Source organism: Botryllus schlosseri, chromosome 12, assembly GCF_051294905.1.
Source record: "Botryllus schlosseri isolate E-star chromosome 12, Bs_hap1, whole genome shotgun sequence".
Taxonomy (NCBI): domain Eukaryota; kingdom Metazoa; phylum Chordata; class Ascidiacea; order Stolidobranchia; family Styelidae; genus Botryllus; species Botryllus schlosseri.
The window spans coordinates 23,209,421-23,237,391 of record NC_137247.1 but is presented as its reverse complement, the minus strand read 5'-3'; the positions used below and the strand labels follow the sequence as shown (position 1 = coordinate 23,237,391).

The window sequence follows — 27,971 nt, the reverse complement described above, 5'->3', positions numbered from 1 at the left end:
TGTGACATACAAGAAATTGCGAAAACATCATTTGTATCTAACTGAGGAAATGGTGGTATTTACCACGTTCTCGGCTAATCCAAAGATTCCTGACAAACCGAAGGAAGCGCTAAATTGCTGAAAATGCCAATCCCTGAAAAATTTCGCAGAGGTAGCCTATGCCTCTCAGTCTGATCTCTGACTCTGTCTCTGAGTCAATGAGTATGGTCGATTTGATTGGGCCAGAATCGTGGTTTCTATTTGATGCTATACATGTGGAACATGATTGGTTGAGTCTTCCAGTTTCGGAATGGCATACTGGTCCGGATTTCGTGACTGCTCAAGAATTTGTGAATACTGTTGAAGTAGTTAATGATGCAGCAGAGCGTATGGTAAAATTGAATACCGACTATGCTGCGTTCATAACGGATGACAAAAAACAGCGAGCGAGCCTCCTACAAGCTGTGGAAGATCACTGGAACAGATATGCAGATTTCTCGAAATCAACCATTTCATCCACCTGATTTATGTAATATTTTGCCAAGTTGAACTCTTTCTTTGCCTCATTTTTTCGTTTCCTGTGATGTTTATTATGTGGCTGTGAGTGGATGTTACATTTACAGTTGTATTCTTGCACATGGGGATCCAGGAAATTGATGAACAGTGCCGGGTACGTTTGAGGGGTGTAGGATATGTGATCCAACAAAATGACTATCAGTTTTAGGTAGTGTTGAGCAGTTCTAAGGCAGTGTGGGACATGGAAATGATATCCTGAACTAGGATTGCCTTATATAGTGGGGTTTTGTAGCACTCCAAACCGCAACAGCTGCATAAATCCATGTTATATGTCACTTTAACCAGGCTAGGTAAAATCGTGACACTCAGATTTTAGGGGAATCCCCTATTTTCAGCTGCTATTCTTCCAGCTCAATGTGCACACGGATGCAGGGGACGAGTTACAAAAAAAAGTAGCCAAAATATGTTTTTAAGGTATAAGGCATGGGAATCGGACTGAAAACCTGGACTTTTTGAAAGTCGGTCAATTCTGAACAACCCTAAGTCGTTAGGCTTACCCTATTTTGGAAATGTAAAAAGAGGACACTTTTTCAGAAATTTCAGACATGCAAAACTGGAGAAGAATTCTCAAAAACCGGTAAATTTTTCCCACTTCGGGATCGGTTGACTAAAAAAAAGGTCATCACTTCCGCTCGGAGCTCAAAATAACGTTTTTCTCTCCACATTGCCAGGTGGATGACTAAAAAAAAAAAAACTGTCTTCTTTTCGCTCAGAGCTAAAATCACCGCTTTTCCCTCCGAAATACCCGCTGGAGCTTCACTTCTGCGCTAATTTGCGGCATATCACTCGCAATTTCCTCTAAATCTGACCTAAATTTTCAAAAAAGAGAACAAAAGGGCATCCTCCGAGGACACTTTCAAAAAAGTCAAAAAAGAGGACAAATCCTCTTAAAAGAGGACGTATGGTAAGCCTAACATATGTCATCGTAAATATGTAGACTAGAGGTCTCAAACACGCGGCCCTATTATCAGCTATTACGTCACATTTCTAGTTCATGATGAAAAAACATGACCCGTTGATGATTCGTGACTGAAAGTCGTGATTTGGTTAGGTGCGGCCTTTCCTAAAATTACCCGATTTCGGATTGACTGCGTGATTAAATAAAAAGCACTCGAGTTGAGTCGGGTCAAACGTTAAAATCAGAGAAGGACTTGCGACTCGGAACGGTGACTTGATAATCCTACGGACGCAACAATCTATGAAACTATCATAGGGGATAGTAATATATCAAAGTGTCGTAGCTTGCGTTGCGTATGGTATATACCTATCTAATCAGGTCAGTATGACAACCATTATCGTTGGTTACATGCTGGGTGTTGTTGTTCTCTTTATCCATGTTATCATCGGTGGCGGGTAAGGTATTAGTACGTTCCACAGCTGTAGCACCAATGAATTCTTCGCCGGTTGGACATTTCTATACCGAGGGTTCTTAACCAGGGTCCGTAGACCCCATCATGGTCCGAAGCACCACATCAGGGTTACGAGATGCATTGTGTAATTAGGCCTATATGCTGTGGAATATTATCTTGGCCAACTTATTCAAATTTAAAATAGTCTTCTCGGTAAGCGCGATTTTATGTGAATGGGCATTCTGATTTTAATATAGGTACCATCGGAAATTGTGTTGAAAATGGAGAGAAATGTTATTGGAAGCACAAGGGGTACGATCGCTAGAAAGGTTAAGAAGCAATGCTATTACTATTACTATTGATATGTTCCAATAATATTCGAAGGCAGAATCTAGCGCTGATTTAATTTGACGTTGGCAATGACTGTAACAATAGCCTATACTTATAACGACTATATCGAAACCAGGATTAGGCTACAGCGCTCAAATGCTCTGATATCAGATCAATCTTCAGTAGATTTTAAAATATTCTACATCAAATTGTGGCACGTCAAAGGTCCACTAGCGGTAATATTATAACTCGACAGATTTTCGACGTCATGATGCATCCTCTCGCATGATGTCTATAAGTCATTGATTAAAAAATTATGCCCGGCACAAAAACAATTTTATTCGAATATTTGAAAATGTGATTTTTTTTCGTGTCACGCGTGAATAGTGCAATGATAAATTATATTTCCACGATGTTTGTGGAATCTCACATTCTCATTTGCCGGCCACTCGGATCTTAAGGAAAATTTGAAATACATCAAAAAGATTCTTAGGGGAAGAAGAAAGTTCACTAGAAAAGAATATAGAAGTGATGTAAGTTCCTAATCGTCCTATTCGGTCAATTTAAATTTCGGGTCAAAATGTTGCAGTTTTTCGGAAATACCGTACGTTTGGCCATCAAAAAAGTGTGCAGACGAGCAAAAGTTTGGTTCATCATTGTATTGTCATTTTAAAGGACTAACATAACTTAATGGAGCCGATCTGGTAAATATAGACTTTTAATTCAAAATCCTAATTCAAGTAATGAAATGTTCAATGTAAAAACGAAAACTTAACTTTGCATAATCAGGCTAAACGCCAGCAAAAAGAAAACATTTATCCATCGCCATGGAAGGGCTTCTGCTACTAATTCTTGCTGCGGCTTACCGTTACCCACAAGAATTAGTTTTCACCACTTATTGACTGAACATGCGCACGATGTTTACATGTCCTATGAATTTGAGTGATTGCGGAATATATCTAAATCAAACTACAAGGAACACATAATATGGATGAAAGAAGTGTGAATTACTTTTCCGCCAAAGTTAGTTTCATTTAACATCCTGATATCATCCATCGAAAGCCAGAGCTCCTGGTGAGAGCTTAGCAGTACTTCTGTCACATTGAACAGGCGCGCAGCTTCTCGAGCCTCTTCCAGCCACTTGCCGACATCAACGCCACTCTAATCATAAAATTATTTGACATTAAGGCAAGAAATTTTCAAAAAAATGGCGATGCAGAATTACCTTGGACGTTCTTGGGGGCGCAATCCAACAACGCTCAACGGTGAAAGTCATATCTACGAATGCTTGATGCCAGCTCATCGTAGCGAATAATGGAAACTGTGCTGACGGTCTTATGTAAAAATCCTTGATCTTGATCAAATAGTAAATATGAATTCGATTGATAAAGGCTTCAGTGCGTGGGTTCTCTATTCATCATTATGGCTGGGCAAAACCGAGTACCCGAGTGATTCGATTCTTAATCACGTATTAGGTATTATGCTTCAAGTCGAGTATTCTAGTATTACTCATTATGACGTCATAACATATTGTAAGATAACAAAGTTCAAATATGTAGCCTACCTTTTATGCGTCCACCGCGAATATAATGTCTGTTATCCATCGCATTAAAGATACTTTGGTATTTTTCGATCGTGCCAATTTCATAGCACTTTGTGGCAATGTTGTGGGATGATCATGACTTTGGCAATGTGTTATTTCCAGTAATGCTCGTACTTTGTACTACGTGTTTCGTATGCTGGGATGCTGCCAATCAAGGTATCGAGGCTTCCAGATCGGAAAATAGTATTGAATACGGATGGTGCGTAGGCTACCCCAGAAAAGTTTCGGTTCGCGTGAACACGAACCTTTTTGAAAGGTTCGGTGTGATCGCAAACGTGAACCGTACCACGTCACGTGACGTCACATTGCCGATATCCAACCCTACATTTTAGTGAAGTGATATACTAATGTACACAATACCTAGAGACGACTCAGGCCACTATTTGCCACAGTGCTAAGTACATGATGACTTTAAAAATGCAGTAATGAAATTGCATGATAATCCCATAAAATCAATATCTTCAGTCGCATTGCCAACAATTTCGACGATGACTTGCATGGGAATAAAAGCCTCCGCCTTAACGGTCTCGGCCAGACCGGACAATGCATTCGACGTATGACTCGATTGCTCTGTTGATATTGAGCAGAGTGTAAAATGGGTTTCTATACAAGCTACCAATATTACCCGATAACCAAGTTATACAGTATAGCCAAAATCCCAATCGCATGGATTTTTTTTTATGATACAGCAAGCATATCAAATCAACATGGATTCCATAGACCTGCTAGATTTTTTTAACATTAGACAACGATGTATTCTTTATATCAATTTCATTGATTGGTTGAATATGCATCAGTCGCTGACTTTCGTTCTTAATGTTGTGTGATTGCGGGTCAAGCTAACAGCAAAGAGCCACTAAATATTTACAAGCAGAAAGCTGAATATTTCCAGCTAACGTTTGTAGCAATGCTAGTAAGATTCTGGAGATTGGTAAGGTGCATGCTCCTCTAGCGCTGATTATTCATGTTGCCAACGCCATGCGTAGAGTGGTATGAAGTTGGCATTCCATGCAAATAATTTCAACCAAAGATGTTATATTGACGTGAAAAATTGTAATACATGAAGAAGGTTCACAGTGCAGAACCTAACAAGGTTCGTTGGTGCACGTGAACATTAGGGTTGTCCATAGTTTGGAAAATCTTTATAATGCCCCGTTGCAATGTCTTATTCCATAGGTTATTGATAAAAAAAACAATGGGTCAAAAAGAAGCTCACAGAAAAGTCGTAAAGATTTCGTGCAAAGCATTTGAAAGTAGCTGCCCAACACAGGGCGTGCTGGATATATGATATGTCAAAGTCCTTAATGATCGCGCAGCAAAGAGGTGTAAAGGTAAACATTGAGCACAGACTATGCTGTATAGTATCCAACATAGCTTGGATAGCATATCCAGCATAGTCTGTGCTTACATTTACACCTCGTTTCTGCAGCAGCATCATTAAGGACTTTGGCAACACCTACCAGTGAATTGAATTTGCAGTAAGCATCTGATAAGTGCCAAGCACAACCGGCTGATTCAGCCGATCCCCAGAACATTCAAAATTTCAACTATATAGTCCCACCTGAGCCCAATAAGATCACTCAAATTAAAGTGTCATTGTTAAGCTTTGTATTTGTATTCAAAGATGATGGATCCCTTCTGAAACAAACAATTCGTTCGCCACTTGCATAAGCGCCTTTTCTTTCCCTCGATGAAAACAGGGCATGTTGGGTACAGCACTTTCCTTCACGATAAAGCGGTCATGCTTTAGACGTTTTTGTGGAGCAGCTGTTGTTTGTTCGTCATGTATTTCGTACCTAAACAAGCCCTGAATTAATCCTAAATCATTATCCGCCAACCTACCTACAATGCGCTTTCAGAATCGCCGCCGGTAGCAGACTCCTTGATCACTTAATAAGCAAGCTGCTGCTGTCGTTATCACCGAAGCATAGCCTATTAGCCAATCAAGAGCCGTGGTTTCGTGATAACTAGTCTTGCCGCCGTTCTATGTTCGATGGCACGCCCATTCTTCGACAGCTACTTGCAAACGGTTTGCACGAAATCTTGACGGATTTCCTGTGAGCTTCTTTTTGGCCCATTGTTTTTTTTTTATCAATAATCTATGGAATAAGACATTACAACGGAGCCTTTTATAGATTTTCCAACTCACGGACAACCCTAGTAAACATCTAAATTTAGGAGGTTCTCACACAGAATGCGAACGTGAACCTTACGTTTCCACCGTCCATTATATCGAAACTATAAATCTCGTTGATAAATTAACTTTCAGTGGCGAGGAGCGTATCAATTCAGTACTCGTAAAGTCATCTTTTCTACTCCACTCGAATCATCAAAATTATTACCCGATTCATATTCGAGCACTCGAATCATTGTGCCCAGCCCTATTCACCAGGCAATCTCGTCAGAATCGTGGATCCTGAAAATGCCACCACATAATGAAAATCAATATTAGTTTATTCGGAGCGATATATTCCATCAAAACACTAAGCTTCAAGGGCGAAGCAATCTGTTTTCATCAGTATTCTCAGATTAAGCAAGATTGACAGTTATTGTCTCTAACTAATGATGTCCGTTTCCGAACATGTACAGTGTACACAAGGAGATTATAATTGCTAAACTTAGTTTCATCGCTCGCGGAGCTTTGCGATTGAAATAGAAACAATAGAAATTCGCCAGTGTTGGGTGCCTGATGAGCGAATGGATTTTTACAGTGATCATTTGTGTTCCCTTGCAACCAGCACACATGGGCTATGATTTGAGATTTTGCATTGAGTTGTGGAATCCGTATAAAAGAAAAAGTATAGAAGAGATTGCGGCATTGTTTACTGAGATAGGAGAACGACACAACTAGGCATAATTTGCCGATGCAAATATAAAGATGTGAGTTTGCAATATTATAACTAGGGCAGTTTTTTTACATGTCCAAAACAGTCAAAATTAGGACAAAATTGTAGCGCTAGGTCAAAAAATGTCAAAATTGTAAACAAAGTCTGTATCGTTTGTATCGTAGATTTTGCACTGTCGGGGAACTTATCATTTTACATTTTACAGTTTGTAGCCTATTTATAGGCCTACAGTCGTAGACGGCCCATTGTCTGCTCATTGTGAATCATAAACGGTCAAATAAAACAAATAGGTGGACATGGTGTTATGCTCAATGTACCGCAATATCCTAACTGAAGCAAGACTGCGTGGGCATTGGATGGTTCTTATATCAAGAAGCGCATTCTGAAAAATTGTGATGAAGACACCATTGTCAGAATGAAGCAACACGGTGTGTCACCAGCGGTGCACGCACGCACAACTTCAGTATTGCCAGCTAACAACTGCTGCTGTTGAACGTTCTTTCTCCATTCTTGGCCAGCTACTTACTAAGGACAGAAACTTTCTACCCGAGAATGTAGGAAAGAATCTTTCGTTGTTGTACTACTACTACTACAGATTTTGATTATTTCCACCATAACACGTAATGTAACTACTGGAATTCTTCATAGTGCCAGATTTCGCAAAAATCAGATATTTTCATGAACGAATTTGTCAGTTGTGAGATCAAAAAAGTTTTTTCAGGACGAATTACTTCGTAAGGACAGATTGTTCGAACCAGAAATTGGAAAACACCTAATTTTCATACGTTAGGTCAAAATTTGGTCAAAGAGTTTTTTTTTAAGTGAAAAATGTCGAAATTTTGATTTTTGAGATCGAAATCATCTGTTTTTAGGCAAAAAATTGCCCTAATTATAACATAACACCTACTCTATTCCATAACCTCATACTTTTTCTCGATATCTCAATTTACGGAGATATAGCATGCTGGAATCGTCTAACGGTGACGTTCTTGCGACACTCATCACCGATTCATTCACATTCTCCACCTTGGCATGTTGCACCGCATTAATCCATACGTAAAAATCGTTTTCAAACTGTACGTAAAAGAGTGATGCATTTCAAGAATCGTAACTACGCAAGGACTGTTAAGAGCAAACCTTTATCGGTGATGGTGGCTCTACAATGCAAAGATCAATGACCACGGATAACTGTTGAAAAGTATTTTTCCAGTCATCAAGATGGGTTTCCGCTTTAATAGTCAGTTTTTCTATCTGAAAGACGATCATGGATTACCATTTGAATATCAAATAGCACATCGTGAACAATGTGAGCAAAATTCAAGAACAAAGGCTGTTGATAAAGATGTATAACTATGGGATATTTGTTTAAATACATTTGAAGAACAATGCAGTCTGAACCTCGCGGGCAGCTTGCTTAGAAATAGTGGACGTACACTACCTGGAATGATTGAAACTTTCGACATCGTTGTCGGTTCACCACGAAATCAACAGTTATAGCACTCAGGTCATATATCACTTGAAACGAATGGCTGTTTTCATGATGATAACCGCAAGCCGTAAAATGCTGGATGATGGTGATGATGAAGTATTCTTTGATACATTGTAGACAGATGTCCAGAACGTCAAAGGAGGCACATTGACCATAAAGTTTCAATTGTAATTCACAAACCTATGTAACAATTTCTATCAATGATTCCATCACTATTGATGAGTCGCGACAACATGCCAAAATGTTTTCAACCAACGCCATGTTTTAACAGATTTTTGTTTCAAATGCAGCTGTAGGATCAGAACGCCAGGATTCACACCACATGGAATTCAGACAATTCGCCCCTGGAGGCGTAACCCGTACTGCTGTTTACCTTTCCAGATAATCTTGACATATTCAGAATTTTGATCTCCCCCGTAGTCATGGAAATGCTTTCCGTTGAATGCAGTGATATTTTGCCAACTTTCGCGACATGCGCGTCATTTGCAGCATCAATCCATATCTTCGCATTAACATATTCCTTAATAATTGTATCAAGATTGAATATGCTTCTTCGTGTCACTGCAACAACTGACTGTTCGAAGGCCTACTTACATCGTTTGGTGCCGGCGCTTCAACAACGCAGTGGTCGACGGTGAATTGAACATTTTGGAAGGTTTGGCGCCATACAATTCTGTCAAATAATTTTGAGGCTGGCTTGACGCAGAGTTCTTTGATCTGGCAAACGAGACACGACAAATGGATTGGGGCTATACCAATAAACGCATGGGCTCGCACAACCGTGGTAGGTCTCGCGATTCCGTGTAACCCCAGTTTCGGAATCACTGACTTAGACTATTAGACATAGATTTATTATCCTTAAAGTTAAAACATTTATGTCTGAAAACGCCACCACAAGATTATGTAGGCCTATACCTTTCCCGATAATCCAGACCTATTGAGAATATTAATTCCTTCCATAGTGATGTTGATGCTATCCGTTGCATGTAGTGATATTTGACCCACGCCCGTTACTTGTGCTTCCATAGCAGCATCGGCCCATATCCTTGCATCGACGTATTTCTTAATTATAGCAATATATGTACAAGGCTTCATAATAGCATTTGATAATACTTATACATGCCTTTTTTGATACAGGCGGCTCAACAATGCATTGGTCCACAGAAAATGATAGCTGTTGGAACGCCTCTCGCCAATAGTTAGCATCAAACGTCGTGGACGCTGACTTTACCCTGAGTTGTATAATCTGGAAAAGATGAAGTGACGCATAAAGGGTCCCACACGTCCAAAATCCAATCAGAATGTATGAGTGATTTCTATAATTACAAATATAGAGGGTAGCGAAGCAGTTCGACTGCATTGCCATACAAAATTTGATATTGCTTACTACTTGCACCACTAATTCAAGTAGTCACGTTCATAGACTGCTTCAACTTCCACTTTAATTGGTGAAATTTTTGTAGCAACAGCGCCATTGCTGCTACATCACGGGATTTAAAAGGAATTCAATTATGAAAAAATCACCGTATTTAGGAATTTTCCAGCATAGCTTGGGTGTAAATCGTTTATGATATGTGCGATCCGGTACCATAGTTTGGTCTAACACTGTTGCAAAAGGGGGAAAACGAGTCCAGCACACAAATCGTTATGTAGAGATATCCCCTGAGTTGAATGAGATATGTTTTCGTGCACCACTCACAGAAGGCGTAAAAGGGTAGTAAAGGTATTTGTAATGTATTTCGCGTATCACCATTTTAGGTCTTCTTGTGGTGGCACATCAAAACGTAACCCCCATTCATTACTGGGATACATCCGCATGAGAATATGTGTATTGCATTCGTTGGCATCTATTAAAATGGGTGTGAAAGCATAATTCGGTAGCAGAATATGTCGTCGTTGACCAGACCACATTTTCACCGTTGGTTATGATGGAATTCGGGAATATATATAACTAAAGGTAACAACCCTTTTAGAAAACACTCTGCCTGTTTCTACAAGAAGTCAAAATTAAAATATCAGTGTTCTAATAAGACGAATGAAATGCTAAGGTTGTAGAGATCTGAAGAGTCTCAATAGCCTGGTCATCCCTGTCATGCCTCAAATAAAATCTGATATTATTCGGTTCAACTTTCACATGCAAGGAAATTTCCTATAAGCTCAATGCTTCTTTGGAATGAGCTTACGATTCAAATTCAAGCGGAAATTTTTCTTTGTAATGATTGTAAGTTCAAAACATCCTTAGCAGAAAAGAAATCGCATTGATATAAGTTTTGCCTACCCGAAATCGAACGTTTCCCTGGTTTAGTATCGATATTTGCTCAACATTCAAACTAATTGTTGCGATGTCATCCAAGAGTAGAACTATGCCATTTTGCTTCGCGACATCAACAATCTGAATCAGCAGTGACGAGTCAGTTTCATTCTAAATCAAATGTACATGTTCGCGTGAGCTAGATATGTAGGCTATATGTAAATATACTTGAAAAGAAGCACAGACGCAATAGAACGCGTAGCTAACGTACTGATTCTGATCTGAATTCAAAATATCAAAATTCCATTGCATTGCATTTAATTCCATAATTTTGGTGGTATTTGAATGGCGGTGTCAAGTAACGTAGTTGGACATGACGCGGCAGCCGAATCGATCGGTAGCGGAATCAAGATCGGTTCTGCGATATCTTTTCACGTTTTGTGGGAGTTCCGTCGCCCAGTACGGAGGTAGGTCGTAACTTTAGGAGGTAGAAACGTAATCACGGAAAAACACGGATGGGCTAGTATCAAATGACAACATAGTTATCGAAACATCATGAAAAACGAAAGCAGAACGAATTTAAAACAAAAGTGCGAAATGTTGAAAGTCTCGGGTTCGTGTTACAACGAAATGTTATAAAACGTTTATCATGAACACGAGAGTAAGGCGTCACGCAACATCACTATGCTAATTCAAACACAAAATCGTTTCCTACCGCACCCTGACTGTATAAGATGATGTCACATAAATACCTAATAATCAGATACTACATGTGTCATTCGAAAGATTTCACTTATGAGGCTGTGACGAGACCCGACTGACCTCGCGTGATATTATAGCTATTCGTCAGTTAAATTCTAATTGGTCTGGGCTTATTGGTCAGCACATAAAGTGATTCAAAAGTTAATAATATCCCTTCTTTCTATTATTCACAAGCGGAACAGGGTGATATTTCAAACAACGTTCACGATATTCGAAAATAATTGGTGGTATGCTAGGTTAGTCCTAGTTCTGAGTTCATCTGCCTTCTTGCAGTCACTGCTATGCCAAGTAGAGAGGGATAGAATGTTGCAATTCAGGGCATTTTGATGAAAGACGTTGGGAGTCGAAATTACTGTAAATCCAGCTATTTCGCAAAGATTTTGGCAGTATAGAACCGACGAACGTTCGTTTTGGAACACGAACTTGAATATCGAATACCGAACACGATCGTGTACAGAACGTTGGCACCATCTCTATCTATGTGCAAAAGCCTGACATGAAATTTCATTACAGTGTGGGATCTTAATCTATAACGATAAAAAAGATCGGGTTGGGTGGACGAGTCACGTGAGAAAAAGATAAAATGATCACAACTTCACCTCTTCGTCAAAGGGAATTTGGATATTGCAAGTGGTTATCGACATATTTCTGAAAATCCCCCTCCAATGCTCCACCGTCGACCAATCGCAATTTTTTCTCACGTCCAACGTGTCAATCTTTGTCGTGAAACACAAACAAAAGAGATCATTATTCATTACCTGTAATAGCACTACAAAACATATCCGACTTCAAAGCATTAAGGAAATTTGTTGTGGGGCCATTGCATTTCCAATCTGATTCCTAATGGTCTCTGCACAGTGCACACTGCACGTATTTGAAATAAAATCTCATCTTAATATCCAACAAATCTGTTACATGCAGTCGACCGCAAATATTATATTCAAAATTCCGGAGTTGAAGCTATTGTTTCAACGCAATGTTGTAAACTCACAGGATTTGCTTTGTTTTGTTAGAAAATCACCCACTCAAAATTCTGTTATTAGCTAATCCCGTATGAAGACTTTCGTGCAGCGTGAAGTATTGTAATTTGACTAGCTGTGTCCGAAGATTTCCGTCATGATCGGTCACCGGAGTATAATTTAGGGCTTCCCATACTCATTTCATCACCCGCGACACTGTTCATTCCTCTAAAGCATGGGTGGCCAACCTGCGGCCGTAGAAGGGAATTTGTGCGGCCGTCAACACATAATTCAATTAGTATGTGTTGGCGGCCGTCGACATGCAGATCGAAGTTACGAATTGAATTTTTGAAAGATTTTCATTGTCTTAGAAACTTTGTTCGCGCTGGGCGCGATGAAATACGACTTCATTTTTTGAATATAATATTGTAACGCCATTTGCGATATGAGCCCCACAGTACATATGTGAGCAGCAGAGAGAAATGTTGCGCCTCATATAGAAATATCAACTTGGAATCGTGCTCTCCTCACGAAAGAAATTTGTTTCTGGTACATTTGGGCGATTCCAATATCCTTCCAGTATATCGACATACCGACAATCCTGATGGGATGTCAACAAATAATAACATCCAACAAAGTGACTAATAACAATTGGCCAAATTGAAGATGCATCATCACTTACAACTTGCTCTAAATTTTCGAAAGCACCCCTTCCATCAACTCGACCAGTGAATCTGAGCACATGGGCTGAGAAAGTATAAATGTTTGATAGTAATATGTGAAACTATACTAATATTAATGACGAAATTCATCCTTGAATCCAAAAAATATCGCGCGTGGCGCGGCCGTAGCGATTCCTAGAATCTATTCATAACATTACCTGTCGCGACTTCGGTGCGTATAGTAAGCCAATATCAATAAATAGATTAATCCGGAACTCATCGGAAATGGACATGGACAGTTGAACATGGATATCTGGCGTTCAGTTAGTTCATTACGACTATCCCCTGGAACGCGGCCGTGGGCTACATGAGTAATCGAAATGCGGCCGTGGAGAGCAAGAAGGTTGGCCAGTTGGCCACCCCTGCTCTAAAATCTAAATATTCTCGTGCTCCTTCACGATGAATACGATAAACAGTAAGGGATAAGCAACACTTCACATGCTTGCTACAAAAAGAACCAGGCTTGCCGTGAAGATATCGTTTCTATTCTATTTCTGTTCTAATCACTGCATCCCTGGCGCAATTAATGAATTGCAGCGGCGCTATACACTGCGGTATTATTTAGTGCTCGCATGAAACATACAGGCTATTTGTATTGTACAGTATTTTGTTTCCAAGCGATCCAAGATATTATATATAGGCTGTGCTATACTGTATTACTGTTTAACATAAACATAGGATTAAAAGCCTACACTGTAAACGAAAATGGTGTGTTTTCGCAATTCACACCCTAGCGTAGGGTGTGTTTTGGGTCATCACACCTATTGGGTACTAAATTTGTCATTTACACCTAAGCTATTGGTGGAAATGAGCCGAACACACCCCTACACACATATACCATAAGATATACACCCCAAGCATTGGCATTTGGGGTGAATTGTTAAAGATTACACCTTTTGTCAGACAAATATGAAGTTTGGGATTCAATCCGCGCTAGCCGCTTCCACAAAACTTTACTGTTGAAGTTTTAAGTCTGTGTCGGTCAGAAGCCTGGTTAAGCAGGCAGGGGTGCGGCAAGTCTGCATTCTTGTTAAAAATTCAGTCGAATCACTGTACTGATCATTGTATGGGCACTTGAGAACTTCTCTGCTGTGTCTAACTGTAGGTCGTGTAGGACATATTCTCTTTGGGGTTGAATTATCCACCGAAAATGCGTGTTTTTGCCCACTTTATTGTTGTCCATGTCTTTAAGGCTTCTTGGGTAGGCTTCGGCAATGTTCCATTGTTCAGTTTTTATGGATTTAACCCGGTTCGATCAAGTAAATTCGCCTACGCATATGGTTTCAGCTTCAGTGACAAATAAGCATTCGTTGCATAACATTCGTGTGCTACATTGACATGAATGAATAATAGCTAAGTCCGCAATATCATATTGTAATTCACATTTATCGTGCACTGCGGTACTCGTACTTTGGCTGAAATTTCACCCTGTCTACTATAGTGTGGCCGATGTATCTCAAGTGTGTGGCAAAAATACGACACATTATGAAGTTGTCACGATACTGGTTTATAATTTCTTTCATGTCACGTCAAATGCACAATTGTACAATGTACATTGTACGTAGCCTATATATACAAAATATATCGGGCCTATTTCGCACAGCATTAGTGTATAACCACAATATAATGCAGGTTAAGGGTATTTAGAGCTGGGAATACTAGAAGGAGTTAAATTTCAGCCACAAACTTATATGAGCAGTACGCAATATGGGCGTAGCAAGAATTCAAATTAGAATGGAACACCAGGTTACGTCACGGAACAATCATTGAATTGGGCGAAAGAGGGACTAAATTGGGCAAAGTTTCCTGGTTATTTTCATATCTATATTGATGTGTTATTCACTATTTGGTAGCTTTATGAATTGCACACTAAGCCTAACCGACCATTCGCATACAGCTTTCGGATCGTATCAATGGTTCGATCTATGAAGATAAATCTAGTACTGCAAGACTTTTTGAAGCTTATTATGATGCAATCTGCAGCTTCACAGCTATCAAATCCATATTTCCGATAAATCAATTATAGTATACATACAAATATTCCGGAGATCCTTAACTTCAATATAGTTATTACATCAGTGAGTCAATTGTTACATCATAATGGAATATACAAACCGTCGTCACCAGAACAGCTGCTGCTATGTTTGGCTACAGCTATGTAAAATGTTTCGTTATATGCCGTATTTCCGCGCTGAAGAGACCAGACTGGCTATCGACTGACCGTATTAGTCGTCGTGAATCTGTGAAGAAAGCCTCTTTCGAGATTGAAAATATCTGGATGGTGAGTTACATTTCGTATCTGTACTATTGTAGTAAAGAACATTTGTTCCGTTGCGTTTCCAGTACAGATCCGATTCAGACTGTTACTCAGTGTCGCAGCTGTACTGAACAGAATTATATGTAGCAAGTTGGAATTTTAAACGTACCGGTAGTGACGATACATTGAATTCACATAAATTGTTGTATCCCCAGTACCGATACCAATCTCCAAGACACAGTAGCTCAATGTCTCTAATGGAGATACTGTTGACAGGTCCAGCATAAACTATGATTATAAACTACGGTAATTTGGGTTTGAGCGACATCGTTTGTAAGTGCATTGAAAAAAAATCGACTCGATTGTCCTTATATTGATTACCAAAGCACATCACGACCTGTTTAAGTGTAAAGGGTAGCCTACCACTGACTATGCAGAGCTATGTTTATAGGCCTATCACCCTGTCATTATCACTGAGCTATATACACATTATATATTATGTTATGTTATGGTAGGAAGGTAAACATATTATCTATTCTACTTCAGACTTGCATGGGCAAAGATCGCAAATTTGGGTCTCTTGAAGAATGAAATTATTGATTTCTCCTCATGAGAAAACAAGTGTAACATACAAACAGCAAAGGGCTGAAGCATATGAAGCAATGGTATCTGAGGTGAGCAATGGACATTTGATGAAAGCTTTCGATCCCCGTAAATTGGGGCCAGTAAATGTTAATGATATTATGACATGGGTGAAAATATGACGATGCTATATTGCTATCACTATGAATATGAGAGACTTGACTAGGAACAGGCTTACCTCATTGAACATATTTTGCAGTGGCCAACTCAGACTATCTGTTGAGAGTATGTGACCCATCAACCAGACTACTTCTTTTGAAACTACTTCTCTGAGTTCTGTTCATATATTTATTTTAATTTGAAGCAGCTTGACATGGATTTGACGTAGCCACTTCTATATGCTTGTCATTGAGTAGAAATTGACATCTATGGCTTGAGTAGCAATGCGCACTACTGCGGTCAACTCGGTGTGCAACAATGCACGGATTAGCTGGATCTTCAATGTTTTGACCAATATGAAGAGGCAAACATAGCCTTGCCAAAGTTTATCAAACTATCCTTTCGATCAATATAAACAAATCATAATATATGCACTTCTTGACTCATGATATGACATACACACGATCTGTGCATATGCACAAATCTGCTTTTTGTTAGATTCAAGGACTGATTGCTATTAGTAGCAGACTCTTACTCTGTGAATGTGAAATCAAATATGTTGTTGGTGAGTAATATACTATGCGTAGGATAGTTACAAAATTGTACTTTAACTCGCTTATTTACAAGCATAAAGCAAGTCAAGGCTACAACATCAGTACACATTTCGGATGTCGTGGGCCTTTCGAATCCAATCCAAATTGTCAACTAAACGTTTACCGTATGCCTCATGGTTATTTTTTCAATTTTAGGATGCTGCTATACAAGCTAATATCATGGAATTTCAACCAAATCGACGTCACATTTAACGGTGGAAGCGTGTGCTGCGAAACAGTAAAGGATCGTTATCAAACAGCTTATATTCCAAGGTAATCATTATCATTCAGCTAATTTGCAAATTTCCATGTATAGGCTAAGGCAGTGGTTCCCAACGTGAGCGATATCGCCCCCCAGGGGGCGATTTGGCAGTCTAGGGGAGCGAAAATGACGAAGGGGGCGACAGGGGGGCGAAAATGGACAAAGGGAACGACGGGGGGCGAAAATAGGAAGGGGCGATAGGGGGGCGATGACGCGTCAAAACGGTTGACCTTTTTTTTTAGTCAACCCACAGAAATTTAGTTACAAAAGTGTGTCTAATTAGACATCGAGCCGAAAATTTGACCTTTTTTTTTAGTCAACCCGCCGGTGATTACAGTTTGTATGCCCAATTTTCGGTACACGAAATTTTGGGGGCGATGATCGGTGTTGACCTTGAAAAGGGGGCGATGGGTCGAAAAAGGTTGGGAACCACTGGGCTAAGGCAAGTCAAGGTTTCCTAATCAGACCTGTATCTGCGGTCGCTTTGAATCCATTCTGAAAGTCAATATTGCCCAACTAGAAAACGTTTCGTGTTTTGGATTAATACCAAGTAGTCAAATTTAAATCAAGTCCATGCATCTCTTTCTCTGATTATTTTTTAAATTTTAGGATGCTGCTTAAAGACTGCATGCTCCAAGAGCAAGATTATATCACTGGAACTAACCGAGTTTAGGAGTATGCTGCGACAACTGAAAGACTCGTTATCAAGCCAGCAGGTATGACAACTTTGTTAACGACATCTGATGTCAACTTTCGTAGTCGCATATATGAAGTAAACCAAAGCAGAGATGGTCAAAGTTACTAGCGTTGCTACTCAAGTCTATGTAGAAATACCCCGTCAATTTATACTCGATTACAAGTAGATGCAAGAGTTCCCAATACAAGTCAAAACTACGTCAAGTGGAAGTAGAATACGAAATGTCGGAAAAATAGTCAAGTATGGTAAGTAGTTTTTCGGAAGTTTGTACTTTGAAAATTGCAATATGAATCTTCGCGACTAATATAGAATTACTAATGGCATATGACACTACTAACAGGAACAATCTTCAAAAATATATTCAGTTATTCCTGGTACAGGTGGTGTTGCTAGACTTGGACAACTAGATATTCTAGTTGTCTAATTATACTAATTGAAGCTATTCTAATTTGTGAAATGTTTCTATGCTCTAATTCTAATTCTAGTTGAATTTATGAAATCTTTCTATGGTCTACGGTAATTTTAATTCTAATCTAATGTCTGGGTTTCCTGAAAAGGCTACAGGAGAACTGTAGAATGCGAAACAAGCCAAGCTTGCGGTGCAGTAGGGGTGTTCAAAAATGACTTTTTATTCTCAAATTCTACTCGCTACTTGATAAAATTGTTAGGTTACCTTATTGAAGCTTGCACACTAAATTTGGTTTGATTCCAACCAGCAGCCGCATTGCTACTGGAGAAGAAAGTTTTTTTAATTTATTATATTAAAATGAGTCAAAATTTTCTGTTCACCCATGAAATTGTTGTCTATAAACGATGCCCACCAAATTTGCCACAATTCAAACCAGCCGGAGCGCAGTTACTGATGTCGAAAAATTTGGATTTGAATAAAATAGTATTTACGGTGGGCACAACTGTAATAACTGATTAAAGAATCGGTCACCGTAAAAATACTATTATATTAAAATCCAATATTTTTCAACGGCAATAACTCCGCTTCCACTAGTTGGAATTGAGCCAAATCGGTTGAGCAATGTTTCTATAGAAAACCTAACAATTTAATGGGGTGAACAGAAAATTTCAAATCTTCTTTTATTCATTTTCATATAATCAATAAAAAACTTTCTTCTCCTGTAGCAATGCGGCTACCGGTTGGAATCGAACCAAATTTGGCGTGCAGGCTTAAATTAGGTAACCTTACAATTTTATCAAGTAGCCAGTACGATTTGAGAAAAAAATCCATTTTTGAAGACCCCCAGCGCACATATCAGATGAGTCTAGAATCCAATCCAAATTGTCAACTAAAAGTTTATACCTCATGGTTATTATTTCAATTTTAGGATGCTACTATACAAGATCATGTCAGGGCATTTCAACCAAGTCGACGTCGCATTGAACCATAAAACCGTATGCTGCGAAACAGTGATGGATCGTTATCAAACAGCACAAATTGCAAGGTAATCATTAGCATCCAGCTAATTTGCTAATTTCCATGTATAAGGCAAGTCAAGGTTTTCTAATCAGACCTGTATCTGCGGTCGCTTTGAATCCATTCTGAAAGTCAGTATTGCCCAACTAGAAAACGTTTCGTGTTTTGCATTAATACCAAGTAGTCAAATTTAAATCAAGTCCATGCATCTCTTTCTCTGATTTTCTTCTAATTTTAGGATGCTGCTTAAAGACTGCATGCTGCAAGAGCAAGATTATATCATAGGAACTAACCGAGTTTAGAAGTTTGCTGCGAAAACTGAAAGACTCGTTATCAAGCCAGCAGGTATGACAACTTTGGTAATGACCAGGGCAATTTTTTTTTACCTAAAACATGGAAGATTTTGACCTAAAAAATCTAAATTTTGACCTTTTTTGACTTAAAAACTGAAATTTGACCAAATTATGACCTCACGTATGCAAATTAGGTGTTTTCGCATATAATGTTAAAATTGTACTACTTATCTTCATTTCTGGTTGGAACTGTCTGTCCTTACAAAGTAGATTGGCCTGAAAAAACGTTTTTGGCTCAAAAACTGACAGATTTTTACATGAAAAACTAGTATTTTAACGAAATCTGGCCCTATGAAGAATTCCAGTAGTTACATTACGTATTCTGGTGGAAATAATTAAAATTTGTTGTAGTACAACGAAAGATCCTTTCCTACATTCTCGGGTAGAAAGTGTATGTCCTTACTACGTAGCTTGCCAAGAACGGAGAAAGAACGTTCAACAGCAGCATTTGTTGACTGACAACACTCAAGTTTTGTGCACAGTGCTGGTGACAAACCGTGTTGCTTCATTCTGACAATGTTGTCTATATCACAATTTTTAAGCTTGCGCTTCTTGATATAAGAACCATGCAATGTCCAAGCATTCTTGCTTCAGCTAGGATATTGTGGTACGTTGACCATAAAACCATGTCCATATTTGTTTCCTTTGACCCTTTATGATTCACAATGAGCAGACGATGGTCCGTTTACAACGGTAGGCCTATAAAGTAGGCTACAAGCTGTAAAATGGCAAATGATAAGTTCACCGAAAGCGCAAAATCTACGATACAAACGAAATGCAGAGGTCAAAAAATGTTTGACTTTGTAAACAATTTTGACAAATTTTGTAAACAATTTTGACAAATTTTGACCTAACGCTACAATTTTGACCTAATTTTGACTTTTTTTGACATGTCAAAAAAATTGCCCCAGTAATGACACCTGATGTCAACTTTCGTAGTCGCATCTATGAGGTAAACCAAAGCAGAGATGGTCAAAGTTACCAGCGTTGCTACTCAAGTCGATGTAAACATACCAACTTCAATTTATACTCGATTACAAGTAGATATGCAACAGTTCCCAATACAAGTCAAAACTACGCCAAGTGGAAGTAGAATACGAAATGTTGGAAAAATAGTCAAGTATGGTACGCAAATTTTCAGAGGATTCTACCTTGAAAATTGCGATATGAATCTTCGCAACTAATATAAAATTACTAATGGCATGTGACACTACTAACAGCAAGAATCTTCAAAAATGTATTCAGTTATTTCTGATATAGGCGGTGTTGCTAGTATTCTAGTTGTCTAATTATCCTAATTGAAGCTATTCTAATTTGTGAAATGTTTCTATGCTCTAATTCCAATTCTAATCGAATGTATGAAATCTTTCTATGGTCTAATTTTAAGTCTAATCTAATGTCTGGTTTTCCTGGAAATGCTACAGGAGAACTGTATAGTGCGAAACAAGCCAAGCTTGCTGTACAGTAGGGGTGTTAAAAATGAATCTTTATTCTCAAATTCTTCTGGCTACTTGGTAAAATTGTTGGATTACGGAATTGAATCCTAAACACCAAATTTGGTTCAATTCCAACCAGTAGCCGCATTGCTACAGGAGAAGAAAGTTATTTTATTTATTATTTAAAAATTAGTAAAAAAATTCAAAATTTTCTGTTCACCCATGAAATTGTAAGGTTGTCTATAGAAACAAAGCCCACCAAATTTGCCTCAAATCAAACCAGCCGAAGCGGAGTTATTGATTTCGAAAAATTTGGATTTGAATAAAATAGTATTTACGGTGGGCACAACAGTCATAAATGATTAAAGAATCGTTCACCGTAAATACTATTTTATTCAAATCCAAAATTTTGTGACGGCAATAACTCCGCTTCCACTGGTTGGAATTGAGCCAAATCGGTTGAGCATTGTTGCTATAGACAACCTAACAATTTAATGGGGTGAACAGAAAATTTTAAATCTTTTTTCGTTCATTTTCATATAATAAATAAAAAAATTTCTTCTCCTGTAGCAATGCGGCTACTGGTTGGAATCAAACCAAATTTGGTGTGTAGGCTTCAATTAGGTAACCTAACAATTTTATCAAGTAGCCAGTAGAATTTGAAAGAAAAAGTCATTTTTGAACAGCCCTACTGTACAGTAGACATTTGCTATTCTCATGCTCATAAGATGAACTATGATTTGATGATAACGGAGTTTGATTCAACTTTTGGCGATTTCAGTAATTCTAATTCTAATCTAATTTGAAAAAAACTGTTAGGTAGAATTATAATTTTAATCTAATTTCCAACTGTGTAGCTCAAATTTTATTTCTACTCTAATTCGAAAAAAAAACTTGTAGTTGTAATATAATTCCAATCCAATTTGGAAAAAGGGAACGTTTTCTAGTTGTCCAAGTCTGCCTGTTACATGCGGCTTGCATGAAAACTATCCATCAATTTCCATCTTGTCGATGCCTAATTGCCCACACATACAGTGATCGTGTGTGAACATGTTTCCTATAGCGGTACGTTCACCCTATCGGACCACAGTCTGTGCTGCAATTCCTTAGCAAGTGTAACATCTGATTTTTTATAAGTACTTTGTGAAAATATATATACTTTGTAATGGCTTCTATTTTTGTGGTCTTTCATTAAGTTATGCATGTTAGCATATGTGCCTGTTATTTGGGTTGTGAATATGCATTTTGATTTCAGGATGATGCCACAAGTTCTTGCTGAAGATAGTGACTCAGCCTTCGCCGTACAAGAGTGTTTTTCGGAAACCTGGAGGAGGCGACTTTCCAATACTACATGGGCAATGTTCTTCGAGCAGTATTTTCAGTGAATTTTTTCTCCGTCGCTGGGATCTCTGTTTTTGTTATTTCACGAAATATGTTTCCATTTTATGTTATTATGGTTCAATTGATATCGAATATATGCAATCAAGAAAGTTTATTTGCAATAGCGTGCCATTTGGAAGAAGATGCAGGATTTCAAGTGGGGTGTATATATTGAAATTCCGCCCCAATCAATTCTAATGGCTAGGGTGAGATATCCGATATGCACCGCAAGGAATGGGGTGGATTCTGGTCATTCACACCGGCAGGGTTACGTAAGTTCTGTTTTCGTGTACCACCTTTTGGGGTGAGTATAACCACTCTTTTCGCTAAGAGTGTATACAGTACTATGTCATGCAGCAAGGGCTTAAACGGCATTTTTTGTGCCATTTGTCCCACAACAAGCACGCAATTGTACCAAAATACAAGAAACTGTGAAGCTGGCATGGCCTCATATAAGTGTATTGTCGATTGTTACCGCATCGGCATTGTTTCATCATCATAATAAAGTTTACTGGTGAAGATTTGTTTTATTCCTATCGAGTAGCATCGAATGCAGTCGCAAGTGTGATTTTCTATACTCACATTATTGTCCATGCTTTCTCTAGTTTGGCTTTGTGTCAGGATAATAATTGAATTTCATTCGACTACTTATATTTTTGGTTGGACTACGGACTTCTACTTACAGTTATTCCTAATCCCTTGGTGTGTTTGGCGAACTCTTTGAGAAGTTCGTCATCCATACCGCAGTTAGCCATGGAAAGATGCGTAACTTCGCCGGTATGCTTCAGCACGAAACAAAGAATGTTTAAAGATGCCAGAGTAAGAGGCGAGTTTGAAAAATCGAGGTTCGCTGCGTGTCCACGAAGAGAATCTAACGCATTCGCTTCCTTTAGAGCTACGAATACGTCGAGCCTTTCAGTAGTGGAAAGCTGCGATGTGAGATGCATTTCTAATCTCCACATCAGATAATCGCGCTTCTCATGCTCTTCTTCTGTAAAATAGCATGTCAGTCTTATGTTATCGCTATAGCACAGTGAAATCGCATCATAACTAACTTCGTTCTGAGATGAATGAGCTGATCCTCCGAGTTATCCGCTCATTGTTCAAAATCCCACTCGTGAAACTGCGAACAACTGACCAATAGGACTTTGCATACTCGATGTCGACAATGCTTTTGAACTGTTTCAGGCTCATTTCGGTCACATACAGAGCCGCAAATATTTCCTGCAGTGTTTGGTGACCAAAGAAAAATCGATACATCCCGTCTAGGATTTTCTGGCCTAGAATCGAAAAACCAGGTACTTGAATAATAATGTCACTGACTTCATCGTATCGAACATTGAATTTGTTCAAATCGTCCTTCGTAAACACAACACGTTGCTCAATCATGCCTTGAAAAGCCATCCTTTTTAGATTACTGATTATTTCCTTCAAATTTGTTGATTTGTTTATTTGTCTAGTATTTTCACTTTCGACAAAAATTTCAATTATTCTAATCATGACCTCCGTGGCGCAATCGGGTGGATCATCCGGGTCATGTTTCTTTGTCAACATATAGAAAATAAGGAATAATGGGGTAAGGCACATGTAATGCAAACCGGGATTGCATTCGCGCAATTCGTCCCAATCTCGCTCCGAGTTTTCGCCCATTATTTGGCAATACATGCTTCTTGCATCCGACTCACTAAATCCCACCAAAGCGGCAACAAAAGTCGGTCGCAATTCATTGGCTAATAGAGCAATTGAATGCTCCCTTGAAGATATTACGATTGGCACATGTGGCAAAAGATGACCCATCAATATGTTTCCAAATATCATCGGTGTACTGGTCCGCTCCCATGGGCCCACCTTGAAGTTTCCTCGCGGTTCCCAAGAAGCTTGATCTAATCCGTCAAATATCATTATAATATTGATCCTACCATTGAGGATTGCCTGTAGACCGTATGTCATTTCGTCCTTAGTCAACGACGTCACAGATGGATTGAAAATAAGTTCTGCCAAACAGGTACTATCTTTATATGGCATGTCCCGGACATTCATATGCAATACTGCGTGATATGTTCGAGATTTATTCTTAAAAATACTGACGAGTCTCTCCCAAAAAGAATCTTTCTTACTCGCGTCAAGTCTGCTTGAAATCAAAAAATTCTTAGCTAAACGTTTCAATAAAATCGTCTTTCCGCTTCCTGGTTGTCCAATAATGACGTAGGGTTTTTGCTGTCGCTCTTGTATTCGGTTAACGAAGTGCTCAAGAAATATGTAACTTCCTCTTTGAGGGTTGCAATGGGCGCTAAAACCCGTCTGTGGAACATAATCGCCTTTGAATAATTTGAAGCCAGTCTTCATTCTTGGATAGAATTCTTTCTCAGGTTCTGTCAGATCTTCAAATTTCTCCAAAACTTCACCCTGAACGTTTCTCCACGAGTACGCATTAACCTTTTGGACGAATCTTCTTTCATTTCGTCCTGAAGAGTTTTATTTTGGAATTCATTTAACAGATAGTTCATTTGCTTTCTTCGGCATGTATGCTGTCAAATGTGGTACAATATACATCTTCTATACCAGTATAGTGTCATATAGCTTTTGTTAAGACGCAAATTTGAGCCACGAAGCCCTCGAAAAAAGCACACAACTAGATTCTTAATCCCTATTTTTAATCCCTATTATCTAAAATTTCTCAATTGATATCGGTGATGGACCTTTAAACACGTTGGATTCTTTTTAGCTGTTTCAGAGTGATACTGATGTTGAGATCACAGTTGAATCCCAGAGGAGACCCGTAACACATACGGACCTCGATGCAATGCCAAAAAAATGAGAAGTGCTAAGACGACCAAGGATATCTTTAACAATGAGCCGTTTGGTAACGGAGTTCAATGAAAAGTAACGCATGGTATGTTAGATATACTTAGGGGTGTACCAGGGGCTCTGAGTTCAAAAATGCCATTACTTTTTGCTAGATCGGCTCTAGTTTTAAAGATATTGTGGCTTACTACGAATATCATGAAAATATCTATCGTAGTGAGTAACATAGGTTTATCAAGCTGGATAGGTAAATTGTCCCGCAGATCGGTTCATGTCATTTTCCATCCATCATTAACATTTAGGCAGGGACCTCAAATGGTCTAAAAGCCTTACACTGAAGCTTCACGTTTATGGACTCGAGGCGTGAAGTCAAATCTATGATATTATGAATCTCCGTAGTTTGGCGCAAGCCAAATAAAGAATCACCATGATGATTGTCGGGTCCTAATGAGTGACTTATCAGGGCAGGTCGGGCTGGATCAAAACAACAACCCACGGCCATAGTCCAACATTGACTGCTTTATCGCTATTTGCACGCAAACTCCTCCTTTTCATCACATCTGACTGAAGTTAAAAAGACAGCTTGCCACTCATTCGTTGCAACTTGAAAAGGATTTCTCAGTACCACAAAAGCAAGCAACTTTGCGGATTTTGTAGAAGTAATGCTTAAAACCTATGCCGCTCATGGATCAAGGATGAGCGTAAAATTTCTCTATCAATTCAGTCACGAGGTTCGTTTTCCTGAAAACCTCGGAAATATGAGTGGGAACTAGTTGAGAAATTTAGTAAAAGAATGAAATACTTTGAAAGGAGATATCAAGGTAGATGGGATACTCATATGATGGCTAATTATACAGACAGCGCATAATGCTAAACTCTCCACAACAACGACTAAAAATACTTGGTTTGTTATTATCAAATTACTGCTATTCATTGTTCACTTCATGCAACTTTCAATGCGGTATGCTATAAGAAGTTTAGTCTCATACATTGCAATATGCTAGTAGAATCATATGAACATACGAATAAACGGGGCATTTTGGGGGTTAGATTTTCCGTAAAGAATGGATATATGTACAGCAGCTTCGTTTAGCTGATCTCATTTTGAGTTTACGTTCTGCTCATTCCTGTGGTTTTAGTGTAGATAGACTTACCAATACATTTAAGATAGGCTGTTGGTATGAAATGAAACCGAATTGGAAATCAAACAAATATAATAATAAAAATACCTAAATTCGCTAATATCTTGAAACCAAGAGTCGATTTGCAAAACCTGATAGCATTTTTGAGCATAATGCTCCTGATATACTCTAGAAACGTTCCTATCTTTTATTGCCGGAAGTTTTTTTTTTTTTTTGGTTGGCCAGTGTATTAAATACTTTCAAGGTAATAATCCTTGAAAACAGGAGGTGTCGTGCATGTTTTTCTGCCACATTGTAATCGGTACGACAACGGTACGACTTCACTAAAATCTAGTGGAAGCTTGTGACAAGATCCGATAGTGGATCAAGGTCTAACTGTGGGGGCAAAATCGCTGTGCTGCGAATCCTCAATCCACCACGATTCGCTGCAGTGGTACCGGCCGTATACTTCCCCTGACAGTTGATAATTGATAGCACTGGTCAACACATATTTTTAGGCAGACAAAGTAAGAGTGGTTTTGGGGGTTCTGAAGGGCACTGATTCCGAATATGACCTTAGTTTTTTTCAAATTGGCTCTTGTTGTGGAGACAACCCATGGGGCCGTTTTGACCAAAATCTCCCGTTTTCGCGGTAGTGACTAGATAGAAAATCGGCTTAGTGGTACTATATAGTTTAGAAATTCAATCTACTTGTTATTTTTACACACAGAAGACTATATTAAATCAAAATACAGCAACAGCACTATATTTTGGGGTATTAGATTTATCATAGTTACAGACTTTCACGGATATCATGTACATAAATAAACTCCAGTCATGTATAGAAGTAGTTACCTAGATACTCAAATAACGTGGCATTAATTCAATCAATTTTGCGTCAACCACCTATTGTAAATTTGAAATAATCAGTTGGAATGCAATATTATTGATATAACTTAAATCGAAATTGTTTTTTTGTACGATTTTCGCCTGTAAGCTATTTAGTGCAGTTTCTCGAAAGGTTCCGGCAACGGTCTGACATAATATGATCAATAGTTCATCTCATCTGCCCTGGTATCTTTCTATAGTTGTTCTGATGTCTTGTTAGAACCTCTCCCCTTGCAAATCAACATGATGATCGGGAAATATATCAAGATGACTGAACAGGAATTGAACTTTTATGCTCATGTTTGTTCCAACTTTTCGATATGCATATACGAATTTTCGACCAACTATTTGTAGTTGGGTGCTTTGTGATCAGCTAAAAAGTTTTATATACTACATCTTACGAGAAATTAGATGCTGTGAACTCCTCCTAATGTGAAATTGGAATCTTTCATCGGTATTCGAATATACCAGATACCAGATTTCAGCTTCTTTTAATAGGGTTACTAGGTATACCCACTTCGTTGACTCTGTGGAAAATTATCCATTTACCAGTCAAAAGAAATGAGACACATATAAGTATTGTAGTTAAGCCTTTCAAGGACAAATTTTATAGTTTTATACTTTTCTTTAATCTTGGTAGAATGACCAATTGATACAGGAGAAGATGAATTTCCGTTTTGGAAAAGTACAATTTTTAGGCTTGACTAACTGCTTTTTTGACCAGCAAATATTTCGCATCATGCAATGTTAATATTGATAGAATGACTGAAAATGACACGAGGGTTCTTCATAGTCAATTAGCCATTTATGCGAAGTATAAAATTAGAAAAAAACTACGATTTTCTTCCCACCAAGTGAAATATTAAAGGGTAAATACAGTAATTTTGGGCTTTTTTAGGGGTATAAATATCTTCTGACAGAGAGCCAATCTGTCAAAACTAATGTGATATTCGTAATCAGCAACCTCAAAAACCCCAGAAACGGCTCTCAGATGTTCTGCCTAAAATATTTTTTTTCATTTTGTTGACCAGTGTAATGAATTGCAATTATGCCTTCTTTATGGTACAATATTACGACTTGCCGAAGTACCGTCAATACACATCAACACACCTCAGTCCGAGTTTAATGCACACCCTTTTTAACGGC

At 38.6% G+C, this 27,971-nt stretch overlaps 1 protein-coding gene and 1 long non-coding RNA gene across 9 annotated transcripts in view; one reads left to right on the top strand and one right to left on the bottom strand.

Moving 5' to 3' along the window:
* Positions 1-27,971, bottom strand: part of LOC145452325 (uncharacterized) — a 97,588-nt gene that overhangs the window by 25,932 nt on the left and 43,685 nt on the right. For 3 of the 6 annotated variants that reach the window (XM_080330533.1, XM_080330535.1, XM_080330532.1), the window contains 12 exons: positions 23,067-24,476; positions 22,695-23,002; positions 11,785-11,901; positions 10,451-10,594; positions 9,296-9,418; positions 9,088-9,234; positions 8,767-8,889; positions 8,546-8,692; positions 7,821-7,934; positions 7,611-7,757; positions 3,460-3,588; positions 3,246-3,395 (listed from right to left, as the gene is read on the bottom strand). In XM_080330533.1, coding sequence (XP_080186659.1) covers positions 3,246-3,395; positions 3,460-3,588; positions 7,611-7,757; positions 7,821-7,934; positions 8,546-8,692; positions 8,767-8,889; positions 9,088-9,234; positions 9,296-9,418; positions 10,451-10,594; positions 11,785-11,901; positions 22,695-23,002; positions 23,067-24,476 — 3,059 coding nt within the window. The remainder of the gene's footprint in view (positions 1-3,245; positions 3,396-3,459; positions 3,589-7,610; positions 7,758-7,820; positions 7,935-8,545; positions 8,693-8,766; positions 8,890-9,087; positions 9,235-9,295; positions 9,419-10,450; positions 10,595-11,784; positions 11,902-22,694; positions 23,003-23,066; positions 24,477-27,971) is intronic. The other 3 variants (XM_080330534.1, XM_080330536.1, XM_080330537.1) reach the window with 3 other exon arrangements.
* Positions 14,455-22,121, top strand: LOC145452328 (uncharacterized). Of its 3 annotated transcripts, none has more exons than XR_013919302.1 (7): positions 14,455-15,147; positions 15,670-15,797; positions 16,614-16,730; positions 17,329-17,435; positions 18,754-18,870; positions 19,081-19,187; positions 21,887-22,121. It is a non-coding gene; the product is annotated as an uncharacterized LOC145452328 (long non-coding RNA). The 3 variants fall into 3 exon arrangements; XR_013919299.1 differs by having other exon boundaries at positions 17,036-17,435; XR_013919300.1 differs by lacking the exons at positions 16,614-16,730; positions 17,329-17,435.